The sequence below is a fragment of the Lissotriton helveticus genome, chromosome 1_1 (assembly GCF_964261635.1).
Source record: "Lissotriton helveticus chromosome 1_1, aLisHel1.1, whole genome shotgun sequence".
Classification (NCBI taxonomy): domain Eukaryota; kingdom Metazoa; phylum Chordata; class Amphibia; order Caudata; family Salamandridae; genus Lissotriton; species Lissotriton helveticus.
The window spans coordinates 469,806,875-469,821,052 of record NC_136057.1 but is presented as its reverse complement, the minus strand read 5'-3'; the positions used below and the strand labels follow the sequence as shown (position 1 = coordinate 469,821,052).

At 49.0% G+C, this 14,178-nt stretch overlaps 1 protein-coding gene across 1 annotated transcript in view; it reads right to left on the bottom strand.

The window, feature by feature from the left end:
• Positions 1–14,178, bottom strand: part of TTLL12 (tubulin tyrosine ligase like 12) — a 256,888-nt gene that overhangs the window by 174,366 nt on the left and 68,344 nt on the right. Inside the window, exon 6 of the mRNA XM_078673878.1 lies at positions 6,664–6,740. Coding sequence (XP_078530004.1) covers positions 6,664–6,740 — 77 coding nt within the window. The remainder of the gene's footprint in view (positions 1–6,663; positions 6,741–14,178) is intronic.

The following is a 14,178-nucleotide window of genomic DNA, read 5'->3' as shown; positions in this document are numbered from 1 at the left end:
GGCTGGTGACGAGGGCCTGGGTGACCGTCTTCCGGGTCTCGGTTGGGATCCACCGGAAGATCTTCCGTAGCATGCGCAGGATGTTGAAGCACGACGAGGAGACGGCGTTGACTTGTCTGGTCATGGAGAGGGAGGAGTCCAGGATGAAGCCCAGGTTGCGTGCGTGGTCTGTCGGTTTGGGTGCGGTGCCCAGGGCGGGGGGCCACCAGGAGTCGTCCCAGGCGGAGGGCGAGGAGCCCAGGATGAGGACTTCCGTCTTGTCCGAGTTCAGTTTCAGGCGGCTGGTCGTCATCCACTCGGCTACGTTTTTCATCCCTTCGTGAAGGTCGGCTCTGGCGGCGGCGGGGTCGTTGGTCAGGGAGAGGATCAGCTGGGTGTCGTCAGCGTAGGAGATGATGTTGAGGTTGTGTTGGCGTGCTATGGCCGCGAGGGGCTCGTGTAGACGTTGAAGAGGGTGGGGCTCAGCGAGGACCCTTGAGGGACGCCGCAGATGACTTCGGTGGCCTCTGACTTGTACGGTGGTAGACGGACTCTCTGTGTTCTTCCGTCGAGGAAGGAGACGATCCATTCCAGTGCCTTCTCCTGGATTCCGACGTTGCTGAGGCGCTGCACTAGGGTGCGGTGGCAGACCGTGTCGAAAGCCGCGGAGAGGTCTAGGAGGATGAGGGCCGCTGTTTCTCCGTTGTCCATCAGGACTCGGATGACATCGGTGGCAGCGATGAGGGCGGTCTCGGTGCTGTGGTTGGCTCGGAAGCCAGACTGTGAGCGGTCGAGGGATCCATTCGTCTCGAGGAAGGCGGCCAGCTGTTTGTTGACGACTTTGGCTGGAAACGGGAGGAGCGAGATGGGGCGGTAATTCTTGAGTTCGGTGGGGTCCGCTGTAGGTTTCTTGAGTAGGGCGCTGAGTTCGGCGTGCTTCCAGCTCTCCGGGAAAGTGGCGGTGTCGAAGGAGGTGTTGATGATGTCCTGCAGGTGGGGTGCGATGACAGCGTCGGCCTTGTTGAAGACGTGGTGAGGGCAGGGGTCTGTCGGAGATCCGGAGTGGATGGAGTTCATCGTGCGGATGGTGTCTTCGGTGCTGATCGGGGTCCAGGTTCGGAGGGTGGTGGTGGGGGGCGGTGGTTCGGTCGTGGCGTGCGTCGGTTGGGTGCTGAAGCTGTTGTGTATGTCCGCGATTTTGTTGTGGAAGTAGGAGGCGAGGGAGTTGCAGAGGTCTTGCGATGGGGTGATGTCGTTGTTTCCGGCGTTGGGGTTGGAGAGCTCTTTCACGATGTTGAAGAGTTCCTTGTAGTTGTGTGCGTTGTTGTCCAGCCGGTCCTTGAATGCGGTTTTCTTGGTGGCGCGGATCAGTTGGTGGTGCTTCCGGGTGGCAAGCTTGAGGGTGGTCATGTTATCCGGTGTTGGTTCCCTTCTCCAGGCTTTCTCGAGGGCTTGGCAGTTCTTCTTGGAGCTCTTGAGTTCGTCGGTGAACCATGGGGCCTTCTTGCTGCTGGGTCGGCTGGGCGGGGTCCTCAGTGGGGCGAGTTCGTCTGCGCAGTTGCTGATCCACTTCGTGAGGTTGTCGGCGGCCTGGCTGGGGTTCGCTGAGCTGGCGGGAGGGTGCTGGCTCAGGGAAGTGGCGAGCTGGTCGGCTGTGATCTTGTTCCAGCTTCTTCGAGCAACCTGTTGCTGGTGGTGGTGGATCGTCGTTCTTTTGAAGGTGAAGTGGACGCAGCTGTGGTCCGTCCAGTGGAGTCCGGTGGCGTGGCTGAAGGCGATGTCTTTGCTGGATGAGAAGACGGCGTCGAGTGTGTGTCCGGCGAGGTGGGTGGGGGTGGACACCAGCTGCTTGAGACCGAGGTTGGCGAGGTTGTCGAGCAGGGTGGTGGTGTTGCGGTCGTTGTTGTTCTCCAGGTGGAAGTTGATGTCCCCCAGGAGGATGTAGTCAGCGGAGGGGAGGGCATGCGGGCTGATGAAGTCGGCGATGTTCTCGCTGAATTGTGTGCGTGGTCCCGGGGGTCGGTAGATCAGGGTGCCTCTGAGGGTGGTTTTGGGGTCCGTGTGGATCTGGAAGTGCAGGTGTTCGGCGGTTGTCAGGGTGTCGTCGGTGTTGGTCTTGATGCGGATGGTGTCCCTGTAGATGATGGCGATGCCTTCTCCAGTCTGGTTGTCGCGGTCTCTTCGGGTGATCTTGTAGCCTTCTGGGATGGCGATGGCGATGTCGGGGCCGAGGAGTCGTTCATCCAGGTTTCCGTGAGGAAGGCGATGTCAGGAGCTGTGGTGTCGAGGAGGTTCCAGAGTTCGATGGCGTGTCTGTGGATGGAGCGGGTGTTGAGGAGGATGCACTTCAGGTGGTTGCTGCTGGTGTTCGGATTGGCGGGTGCAGGTGCGGGGCAGGTCCGGATGCAGGTGAACTTGCAGGCGTGGCAGCTGAAGGGTCCGTGGGTTTGTCTCGGGGTGGCTCGGTAGCATCCCGGGATACTGCCGGTGTTGAGTGCGTTGAGGGCTGCGGCGTCGTACGTCCGGCGGGTAGGCTGGTGTCTGCGGGGCCCAGGGGTCCTGGCACTGGGCGCGGTCCAGGCGCGGAGGCGCGCCCGCTGCGCGTGCACGCTGCGCGTTGGCCACTCTGCCATAAGAGGAGAGTGGAGGGGGCGGAGCGAGGGAGGGGCAGCTGGGAGGCGGGAGCGGGGCGGCGAGTGGGAAGGCTCCAGGTGGAGGGGGGCGGGGCCGCAGGGAAGCAGCAGCGGGGAGCGGGAAGGTGGCGGGGGTACAGCGGGAAAAAAAACGGCGGTAAAAACAGCGGGAAAAACGGCGGACTGGGCAAGGGACAGGCAGGAAGAAAGAAAGGCTGGGCAAAGCGGGGAAAAGCAGCCCCAGCACAGGGGGGACAGACGATAGTGCAGGGCAGGAACAGAATGGTCACGCAGGCGGCAGGAGCGGCGCTGCGTTCCAGGAGCAGAGACCACGCCTCGTGGTCAGGGGCACAGCTACGAGCAGCGGCGGGAACGGGCCAGCAAGGGCACACCCACGGGGAGTGTGCGCAGTGCGTGGAGGAGTGACCGGCCCAGAGGCACAGAGGTTGTGCCTCTTCATCGTGTTGCACCCTCCTTTGCTTGTCCTGGTCACATTAGGTTGCAGTATCTCCCTCTCTCTCTTTTCCGTTTATAGAAATGCCATTTTAATAAATGCTGTATTGGTTAAAGTTAATTCCTGTTGTTTGCAAGTTATACTTTACGCGGTTGTCTCGGCGTCTCGGACTGTCTTGAGGGCACAGGAATAGTAAAGATTAAACACGGCACTGGAACAGACTTTATACTTAACAGCACAGCACACTGATAATAAGGAAGAGTGTCAAAACAACACCATTGAGTGTTTTAGGTCTTTGTTTAACCCCATCTGCTGATATAAAACTGCAGCATCATGACTGCTGCACTCCTCAGTACAAAAAGTGTGCACATGGTTGGAACATACAGGTTGGCATGTGTGTGGCTAAACACCCCTGCTTCTACTGCGGAGTGCCTCATGCAATGCAGCTCTACCACCTACCAGCTGGCTTCCATTACTGCCGGTAGTAGAAGGAATGTTCCACTTGCCCTCACAGCCTGTGTCCACTCCACTGCACTATATTTCATTGCAATATATGCAGCGCCACTCCATGCCACTTCCCTACACCACTGCGCTCTACATCACATAATTTAACTAAATACATCATTCCATTGCTCACCTAACACATATTTACACTACACCAATACACTCCACAGCACACAATTCCACGCCACACAATTCCACATCTAACAATTCCAATCCAACCCACATAATTCCACTCAAATAACATACATCCACTTCATTACACAAGGGTCTTAGACATTGCCAAATTTTTAATGCTTGTTATTAATTGGCGTGGATCTCCTTCTGTTTAATGATGCCCCTGATTTTTCAAAAAACAACCAAGTTATGAAAATAAAGTATAAAGATTTTTTTTTCTCTCTAAATAGATGGATTACTATGAAATGATATCAAAAGATGGATAATGTTCTTGTAATTAATTTAAGTCTGTTGAGTTTTTAGGGCAAAGCCTATGCAGTATCCGCAGCTAGCAACTTGGCGAGCATCGGGCACAGGTAGGGCTGTGTATCATGTCTCTAGACCTGGACCTCTAGTGGATCGCCCGTGTCAGAGGAGAAGAAGGGCCTCTGTCCACCCAAGCCCCGTGTAAGTTGGCCAAAAAGCAAAAGACCTCAGGCAGTCCAATCAAGCAGCAATGAGTCACTTTCCCCAGCGCATCACCAATATTCAGTGTAGCAGGCGAGTAGGGAGGTGTATGCTCACTGTCCCAGGACCCCGAACTCCCTCCGCATCAGGTTTCCAGCGCTGATCCTCTCACTGAAGGCCCCGCTCCTCAGCCAAGCAAATGTCCTGAGCCTGGTCTTAAGCACTGCAAAAACATACCCGGGGTGGGGAGGGATTCCAATCCACTCACAGCCCCTCGGCTATACCTGCTCACCACACACAACCGGGTGGGGGGGGGGGTGAGGTCCCATGCCCAGACAAAGCCTGTAACGTCACTGCACTGCATATTAGTCTCCTCTGCTCTCCAGGGCCACCTCATAGCAGGCACATGGCTTTACAATCAGAAGGGCCCCGTCAAAGGTCTCCGCTACAGCACTGCCCCCGGCACCACACCGGTACTCACAGATCTCGCTGGCAGCAGATGGAGGAAGCATCCAATGGGGGCCCTGACCCGCCCGGCAAGGCAGACTTGGTCCGCGAGACTGTGCACCTGTCAGAAACAGCCTTCAATGTCTGCAATGCCGTCAGTAGCCTTTCCGCAGGGCCCCAAAAGTTTTTTTTTTCCAGCAGGACGATCTCAGCATTAGGAGTGATGGGGATGGTAAGGTGGGCTCGTCCCGCAGCTGTCGCCTCCACATCCCGCAAGCCCGGTGACAAAGTGCATGTCACAAGAACCCTCCGCTGTGGTCCCACAGGGTAAGTTTTTCAGTGCATGGTACCCCAGGTCAAGCACAGTCTACGCTTCGGCCCACAATGTTGGATGTCCACAGGCGATAATCTCACCGGGTCCCCAATGTAATTACAGTTGTTGCCATGGCCCATGCCCCCTATGGCGCGTGACAATAAATGGCTTGCGACTCACCTGCACGAGAGTAGGCATTATGATGCATCACCTTCCCATTGGTTCCTCCAAAATTCCACACTCCATGTTACCGTTAACGTTTTCACCTGACCGTTATACCCCAGCTGCAGGACTGACCAGACATGTATGGGGATGCTACATTGAATCTTCAAGTAACGAACCTTATTGACTCAGCATCTTTATTACACCTGACTCCCCCCATCAGACCCAGAGCAGCGAGGCAGCAAACAAAATGGCTGCCCAGTGATGCAGCCGCAGTCCTCCTGTGCAGCATCTCAGGCACACAATGCCCTAATCAGCCTCTCTGCAGGACCCCAGTAGCATTTTCAGGGCGATTGCAGCAGGTTATGTGCTCTAGGTGTCTGGGAGGCACTGTGTAGGCTCAAGGGGATCCAGAGGCGAGATGAGATACGTTTGCTCCATTTCAGTCTTGCCCTCCCCTCCACCCAGGGTAGCATTTTAACCCAATCATTCTTTTCCCCACCATGCCAACTCAGTTTGGACTCAGCCATATTCAAATCAGTCTTTACTCGGTCACTGAAACCAAGCTGATGAGTCCCAATTAGGGCAAAACCGGCCCTGGGTTGAGTGGGTTACAGTCAGGGAGGACCTGGACCAGCAGTTAATTGTTCCCATTGGAGTAGGGTCAAGACTGATTTGCATATGCCAGGTTCCAAACTGAGGTGGCACGGTGTGCAAAATAACGATGGGCTGGGATGCGGTCCTAAGAAATTATCAGTGGCTTAGATTAATTCAAGAAGTCCATCCATCACTTTTTTGAATACTTAATAGAATTGAAGCTTTCCTTGTCAATCGCTAGGCAACTGTACTTTTTGCCGTCTTCTGTTCTTCCTAAAAACGTTTTCTATCTTGTGTATGTAAATTTACCATCTTACCTTTGCTTGTTATTTTCTCTTCCCAGCTGCCTTCTACGCCTCCCTCCAAACTCAAGTCAAAGCTTAAGGTCTCTAATGTTTCCAAGTCAATTTCATGACAAGCCTCCCATCTGTTAAGCTTACCCTCCTCCCCATTTAATATTCTCTTCCCTATAAGTCTACTACCCTTAACTTTAAATACCCTCTACTGTCCTTTACATGTTTCGCAACCACTGTATTTGATTACATCCCCATTCATAATGTGTTAGTGCATTTTAAACCAATAATATGTCGAAGTTGTATGGGTTGCAAAAATAAATGATCTCTATCGGAAAATGCCTTCACACAACTGCATAAGAGTGGATCATCTTTGCAGACAATCTACAACTATCGTCTTAAACTTATTAAGGCAAACAATGCATTGCATAGTATAAGTGAATGTGGGTTTTCACAACTGCTCTCTGATTATAATTATGCATACTTTTATTGGTGTATGATGCAATTCATATTTAAGTATTTTCAAATTCAAGATTTACATCAAATGCTTATGAGATAATCGTGCAACTCATTTATAGAACGAATAAGGTTTACGTTCATAGTCACATTTACAGGCTTTTGGCATACACATTTACTATGTCGATTCAGCAATTTACTTACTTGAAGATGTTATTCTTTGGATACACAGGTGGATTTATAGAAAGTGGCATGGTTTCTCGGTTTTCCATTAAAATTTCCTGAAGAAAAAACAAAAATATCATTTATCCCTTCTGCTGCCTGAACTCCCCTTTATTCACTCTTGTCAAAGTAAATTGGCAGAAATGGACTCGGTACTAACAGTACTCTTTAACATAGAAGGGATGTGATTTTGCATGGTATCAGTCACGCTTGTCGAATGTATTAATTAAAGTATGTGACAAATATAATTGCCCTATTTGTAAAGTACTAGGTACAGTAGGATTCATGCTTGTTAAAGACAGCATAGCACTAAGTCTAGGCAGAAATGCTCTTGATGTGTGTGTGTATATATATATATTTAACATAGATAACACCAGATAGGTAGGACTGCACATGATGCTTTGATGCTACGGCATGAGGCAACAACGTATTTATTTTTAGAGCGAGATATAATAAGCAGCCTTTTTATTTATGATTCTCATTTTGAAGCAGATATACATTGTTCCAAAGCAGTAAAGGCATGTGAAATTTAAGACTGAGCATTTGTACACCCCACAGAAGAACACATAGGAGAGCTTGCAAATTTCAGAAAATTATAGTGCTTATCATCATCCAAACAGGTTTACACTCAAAAACACAGGGTAAGTTTCAGTTGCCAGATGGGGCATTTCGGAGGCTTATGGCAAGTCACAGGTTACAAAGCAGTATCCTGTGTGGCTGATCCTTTACAACTCCAACTGGACAGTAACATTACTACAGAGCAGCGATGATAAGCAGTCAAGTTATCCTCCAGGATGCAGAGGAGGTTAGAAATACAAATAACATCAATGTCCTGTCTGTGCTTTACTTTATAAAAAGAAAATCACTTTATTAGGTGGTAATGAAGCTCCTCCTTGTGGCCTAATCCTGAACTTCGTCCCCCCAATGTTTACTTATCCTACTTGTTCTGTTAATTTTCGAATCTTCGCCCCCCCTATGTTTATTTATCCTACATGTTCTGTCTCTCCTCACTGATCCTCACCCTGTGTAGCCTTGCGGGGTTTGATTGTTTGCTTTGCTGGGGATATTTCAACATTGCTTTAATATAGCTCCCCCCATATGTTAGCTATGCCGTGATTTGTTCACTGCCCTACCTTGACTACTCACGTGACTATCTGATTTCCCTCTCCCCTTTATTTTTCTCTGTCCAATATGCCTCCTCTCAATATCCCCTCCCCCACCCAGGATCTTTCTCTATCGAAACATGGTCCCTACTCCTGGTCCATTCCGTACCCCCCAATCTTTCCAAAAAAAAGCTAGAAAAAAACTTGAACAACCTCCTCACTCGAAATCCTGAAACACTTATTGCTGACAACTACTACAGCCTTACCGCCCCCATTATAACAAATGTCATCTTCCACTCCAAACGCCCCTCTAAATGGAAAAGCATTTTCACACAAAATCTCCCAGTCACTAAAACTTCCAAAATACCCCATGGCGAAAAACTCTCCACCACTCCCTCTCCAACCTTTTGTGGGGAACTCAACATCTCCATTTTTAAAACTGGTAAAATCCTCATCCAAGCGGCCGTACCCCATCTTAACACCTTTGAACTCCATTTCAGATCCTTGGCCATCCAACTTTCCAATTTCACCAACAGCCTCCAATACTCTCCACCTCCTCTCTTCCCATCAACCCCGCCCCATCAGCCCACCTCTCTCGCCCTTGACCTTTCAACATCCAATGACACTATGCAAATGTTGTCACCCATCCCCTCTTTCCTCACTATGACCCCCCCTTCTCCCCTTTATCCTCTCCTCACCTCCTCACTCTCAATCCCCCTTGCAACCAATCAGCCCACCCATTCCCCTCCCTACTACTCCTCCTCCCTACTGGCCCTCTTTCACAGTCTCCCCTACCATTCCTCCTCTAACCCCCCCTCACTCCTCCTCTTCCCAACTCCTCCTCACAACTGCCGAATCACAATACTACTCACCCAGATTCCCCTTTCTCTTCTCCTCCACTCCCTCATTCCTCCTCTCCAAGCTCAGCCCCACACCCTCTGAATTACACTACCCCCACCCTTCTTCTCCCAACTCATCCTCTACCCCCCTAACTACACTCTTCCCATTATCCCCCCTGCACTCCTACACCACTCCGCAACTGTATCTCCTGTCTATCTGCAAACTTCTCATCCCCAGAGGTCTCATCTCCCCCCTACCGCGCCATGCCAATCCTTCTCCCCTTCAACTACAGCCCTCCCTGCTCTCTGGCCTGCATCGGCTCATCTCCTCCTCTGAACAGGCCCCCTGCCTGCATCTGCTCACTGCCTCCTCAGAGCAGATCTCCCTCTGCAGCTAACTCCGAACCCTATTTGTCCTCCTCCCCCCACACCCTATTTCCCCCCTCACTTTTATCTCAAACTCCCTTTGCAACATCGAACTTAACCTCTCCACTCAAATCCAGCGACCACCCTCCCCGAAGAAACACCGCTAGCCCTGGCCAAATAAATCCCACCACCTCCAAACCATGGAAAACTATTCCCTTGCTATGCCGGGTACCAGAGACCACCCTGCGCCACTTGCACCCTCTCGCACCGGGAAATTTCCGACCTCCAAAACTCCTACCCTCCATACTCTGCAACCTTGAACACGCCTCCCACCTTCTCAAGCATCCCCGTCATATTGGGGACTAGTCGTATTCCCCTTTCACCTGTCTCACCTAGACCCCCTCCTCATCTCAACTTCATCCATGCCCTCCCTTCTCCCAAACCCACCCCCAAACCCCTCACCTGCATCCTTGTTAACTGCTGCTCCGCGGCCCGACATGCCATAGAAATATCTGAAACCATCCTTAGTGAATCCATAGACATCGCGTTCCTCACAGAATCCTGGCTTAATGACCACTCTACAAGCATCCTAGACATACTCTCACCCCCGGGCTACTCCATCATTAGGAAAGATAGACCCGTCCGAAAAGGTGGGGGTGTAGCTATCATCTTCAAAGACGAACTTCAGCTCTCCCTTATAAATAACACCGAATATGCCTCCTTTCAATACCTTGTAGCCGAACTCAAAATACAGGGTTCCCCCGCCATCCGCCTTCACAATATATATAATCCCCCCGGAAATCAATACCCATTCATTGACGAGCTATCTAACCTTCTTACCCAATCCTCAATGTCCAAATCTAAAAACATCTTCCTGGGAGACTTTAACCTCCATTGGAATGATACCAAAGATCCCTCAATCTCACTCCTCTCTGACCTTCTCCAAATTAATGACCTCAAACAAATCTGTCAGTCTCCAACCCATTCCAAAGGAGCCACCCTTGACCCCATCATTACCAGTAAGGATCTAGCCCTCCTATCTAACATCATTCCCATTGACTGGTCCGACCATCACCTTATCCTGTTCTCCATAACTACCTCTGCCTCCCCCCCTCCCACAAAAACTATTAAACCCATGAAACTGATTAGAAATCTCAGTCATATCCCTCCTGACTTACTTGAATCCAAACTTTATGCTCAACTCCTCGCTATCCCTCCCTCCCTTAACACGAATGAACTAACTGAACAATATAACAAAGCAGTCATTGATACCCTTGACCTCCTAGCCCCTCTCAAACTCAAACAAAGAAATATCCCCTCTAAATCATGGTTTAACACAGAGTTAAATAATGAAAGACGCAGACTCAGACTGACGGAAAGATTATGGAGACAGCACCCTTCTCCCTTAAACCTGGCCCGCCTCAGACTTGCTAGATTGTCCTACAAAAAACACATCTTTAGACAAAAAATGTCCTTCTTCAGGACTCAACTAGATCGAGCTCAGAATAGGCCAAGAGAACTATTCAACATTGTGCGCAATCAAACCGCTTCCGCTCCCCCTGTCCCACTGGCCTCGTCGACTAGAAGTGAAGAAATAGCTCTCTTTTTTTCTGACAAAATTAAACAAATTGAGCAATCCTTCTCTCTACTGTGATCCCTACCGCCAATTCGAACATCTCTCTTAATATCCCCCCTCCATCATAACTATTAATATCCCCCCTCCATCATAACTCCCCCAACACCCACTGCTACCCATCATAACTCTGATCACTCTGATCTCCCTACCCCCCCCCCCCCACTGCCCTCCAATTTCCTGGACTCCAATCATCTTAATTCTCTTCCTAAAAATAATGCCGCATGGTTTAACTTCTAGCCAGTCACTGAAAGAGACGTCTTCATCATCATTACCAAACTCAAGCCTTCCTCACACACCAAAGACCCTCTCCCTTCCAAACTTGTCCAAAACCTCTAACACATCATCACCCCTTCCTGGACCTCTATTATCAACAGCTCCCTTGCCACCGGCCGTGTCCCCACTTCATTGCAACTAGGCCAAATCACCCCCATTATCAAAAATCCTTTGGCAGACCCAAGCGACCTCAATAACCTTCATCCCATCTCCAACCTTCCCCTTCTCTCTAAAGCCCTGGAAAAATGTGTCCTTCTCCAACTAGATAAACACATTGAACATGTTAACCTACTAGACCCCTTTCAATCGGGCTTTAGGAAAGAATACAGCACGGAAACCGCCATGCTAAACATTGTTGACGACATTCACCACTCACTTGACAATGGCGAATCTAGCCTTCTGATCCTCCTTGATCTCTCTGCAGCGTTTGATACTGTTAACCACTCTGCTCTACTAAATGTTCTTAGAGATCGATTCGGACTTAATGGCACGACACGTAAATGGTTCGTCTCTTACCTACAACACCGTTCTCAACAAATCAAAATCCAAAATTGCCTATCAAACCCTACCTCCATCTCCTTAGGAGTTCCGCAAGGATCCATCCTCTCTCCCTCTCTTTAACCTTTTCATGGAACCCCTCACACTCATTCTTAAACAAGCCGGGATCAACTACCATCTCCACACCGATGACACCCAACTCTATTATAAAATTAAAACTCACGCTGACATCCTTCACCTCAACAACACTCATCAAGATTCAAGCCTGGGTCAACATTAACCAACTTAAACTCAACCCTAAAAAAACTGAAATTATTCTTTTTTCCCCTAAAAATAACCAGCTCCCCATTCAGAATTGGATCTCTGACCGTAACGCCCTTAACTGCTCCTTATCTTTGTCCTCCTCTGTCAAATCACTAGGGATCTCCCTTGACAACCTCCTTACACTCAAGGTACACATCAACAATTCCGCTAAAGGAGCCCTCTTCACTCTCCGCCACCTTAAGAAGAAAATCAAGCCCTTCATCCCTATCGATGATTTCAAACTAGCAGTTCAATCCCTGGTTATTTCTCGCATCGACTATGAAAATGCCATTCTCACTGGAATTCCCAAGAGCCACCTAGCACCTCTTAAATCTGTGCTTCACCTTGCAGCTAGACTTACCACAGACTGCAAGCGATTCGACCACATCTCCCCGGCCCTTAAAACCCTTAAATGGCTCCCTATTGAAGGCAGGTCCACTTACAAAACAGCCTGCATCACACACAAAATTCTCCATCAAAACACACCGACCTACCTCGCTAACAAACTCACTAAAGCCGGTTGCTCCCGTTCCCTGAGAAGTACTAACACCTTCCTTCTCATCCCCCCCCTACTAAAAAAGAAAACCACCCAGTCACGATCCTTTTCCGGCAACGCTCCTTGCACTTGGAATGGCCTTCCAACTGACCTTCGCTGCAACCCTTCCTACTCTAGCTTCAAAAAAGATCTCAAACTACATCTCCTCAATAAATACTGGGGACCCTAATCCCTATCTGTTCTCATCCACTGGCCACATCTGTTCGAACCTTGATACATCCGCCCTCTCTTTATCAGCCATACTTGCCCTTCCTCCTCGTCACTTCCCCCTCCCTATTTACCACCTTCACGTTCCTTGCACACCCCTTGTCCCTTGTCCATTCTCAGCCCTAATCCCCTCCTACCCCCCATTTCTGCCCCTCCCTTTCCCTTCCTTACCAACCGAACTGATCACTAACCTCCCTATCCTGCTTTTCCGGCTCTCTTTTCAATTTGTGCCTTATGATATTTTTTGACTATCACTTCTTCCACATTTTGGTGTGCTTATTTCCCATATTTATCATTTTGAAATATGTCAGGCGAAGACTTATATGTTATTTTCACATATTGATGCTATGTATGTTCCCTGTCTTTTTGACCTTCTCGTCTCAATAATGTAAAGCGCTCTGATACTCCTGGGTCCAGCCAGCGCTATATAAAACCTCTAAAAATAAATACAATAAATAAATAAATAAGATAAACCCCCCCCCCCAAAAAAAGGGGGGCGGGAGTATTTGCACCTCTGGGGCCAAGATACACCCTAAAACAATTTACAGTACCTTAGTACTAGCCACGAGATGTTTGCTAATGGTAGCTCTATGTCCTGGATTATGATATGGGCAGGGTCCGGGTCTACTCGGAAATCTGCAGAGTCAGTCAAGTCTTTGATTTCTATTAGACACTAAACTCATGTTAAAGGTAATAAAAAAAAGATAGGCAAGAGATACAAAAGGGGAAAATCTGGATCAAGCGCTGGTCCTGGACCAATGACTGAATAAAAAGGTGTCACCCATAGGCTCTTCTATCCTTCCACTATCGTTCTAAATCCAAATAACAGACTAACATGTCCACTCATATTTCACCATTCTAATCCTTTCTCTGTTCCAAAGTAGCATGCTACTTGCTGAAACAGAGGTTTGACACCTCGTTAGGGGTAGCAAGCACTTTATAAATGCAAATCTTTTCCTTTTTCTATCCCTCCGATACCCTTCTCAATCCAAATAACTGACTAACATATCCACCACTTGAATTACTTTCATATTTCACAATACTAACTCACCACTAATCTTTTATGGGTTCCAGAGTGGAGTGCTACTCACTGAAAAAGCGATTTGACACCTCATTTAGGGTAGTAAGTGCTATAAATGCAATTACAATGTATGCTAAAAAGCCACCATTGAAACAACTTAAAAAATATCCACTAAAACCTTTTCTGCTCTCCAAGAGAGGATTTTCCTGGTCACTCAGTGTCCCTCACCAGCATTCAGCGACATCCTTTACAGAAGTTTAAAATCACTAGAAACAGACTATCAATTGAGGCCCAACTAGGCCGGTGGGTCTCTGCAACTTGACTGCTCCTAAACCCAGTCCAAATCCAGACAAAAGGTGTCACTCCCAAAACTGTTTAGCCCAACAACCCACCAGCCAAACAAATAGGATCTTATCAAACTACTTTTGGTACTCCAGCTGTGTATGGGTTTGATGTCCTATAGTTCAGCTGCGGGCAGTTTTCGGTTTACTGGAGTCCAGAGACCAGCTATGGACACAATTGATCCCTCTACATTTAAATGGGGGTAGATAAACATGGTGTGATAGCTCCTACTATAATATCCCATGGGTGACTTAATCTTGGGCCTGTAACACTAGAGGTACGAGTAGGGGTGAAGATTTCTGCATCGTTAATTAATTGTTAGCAGTTTTATATTCTGCCAATATGACTCAGTG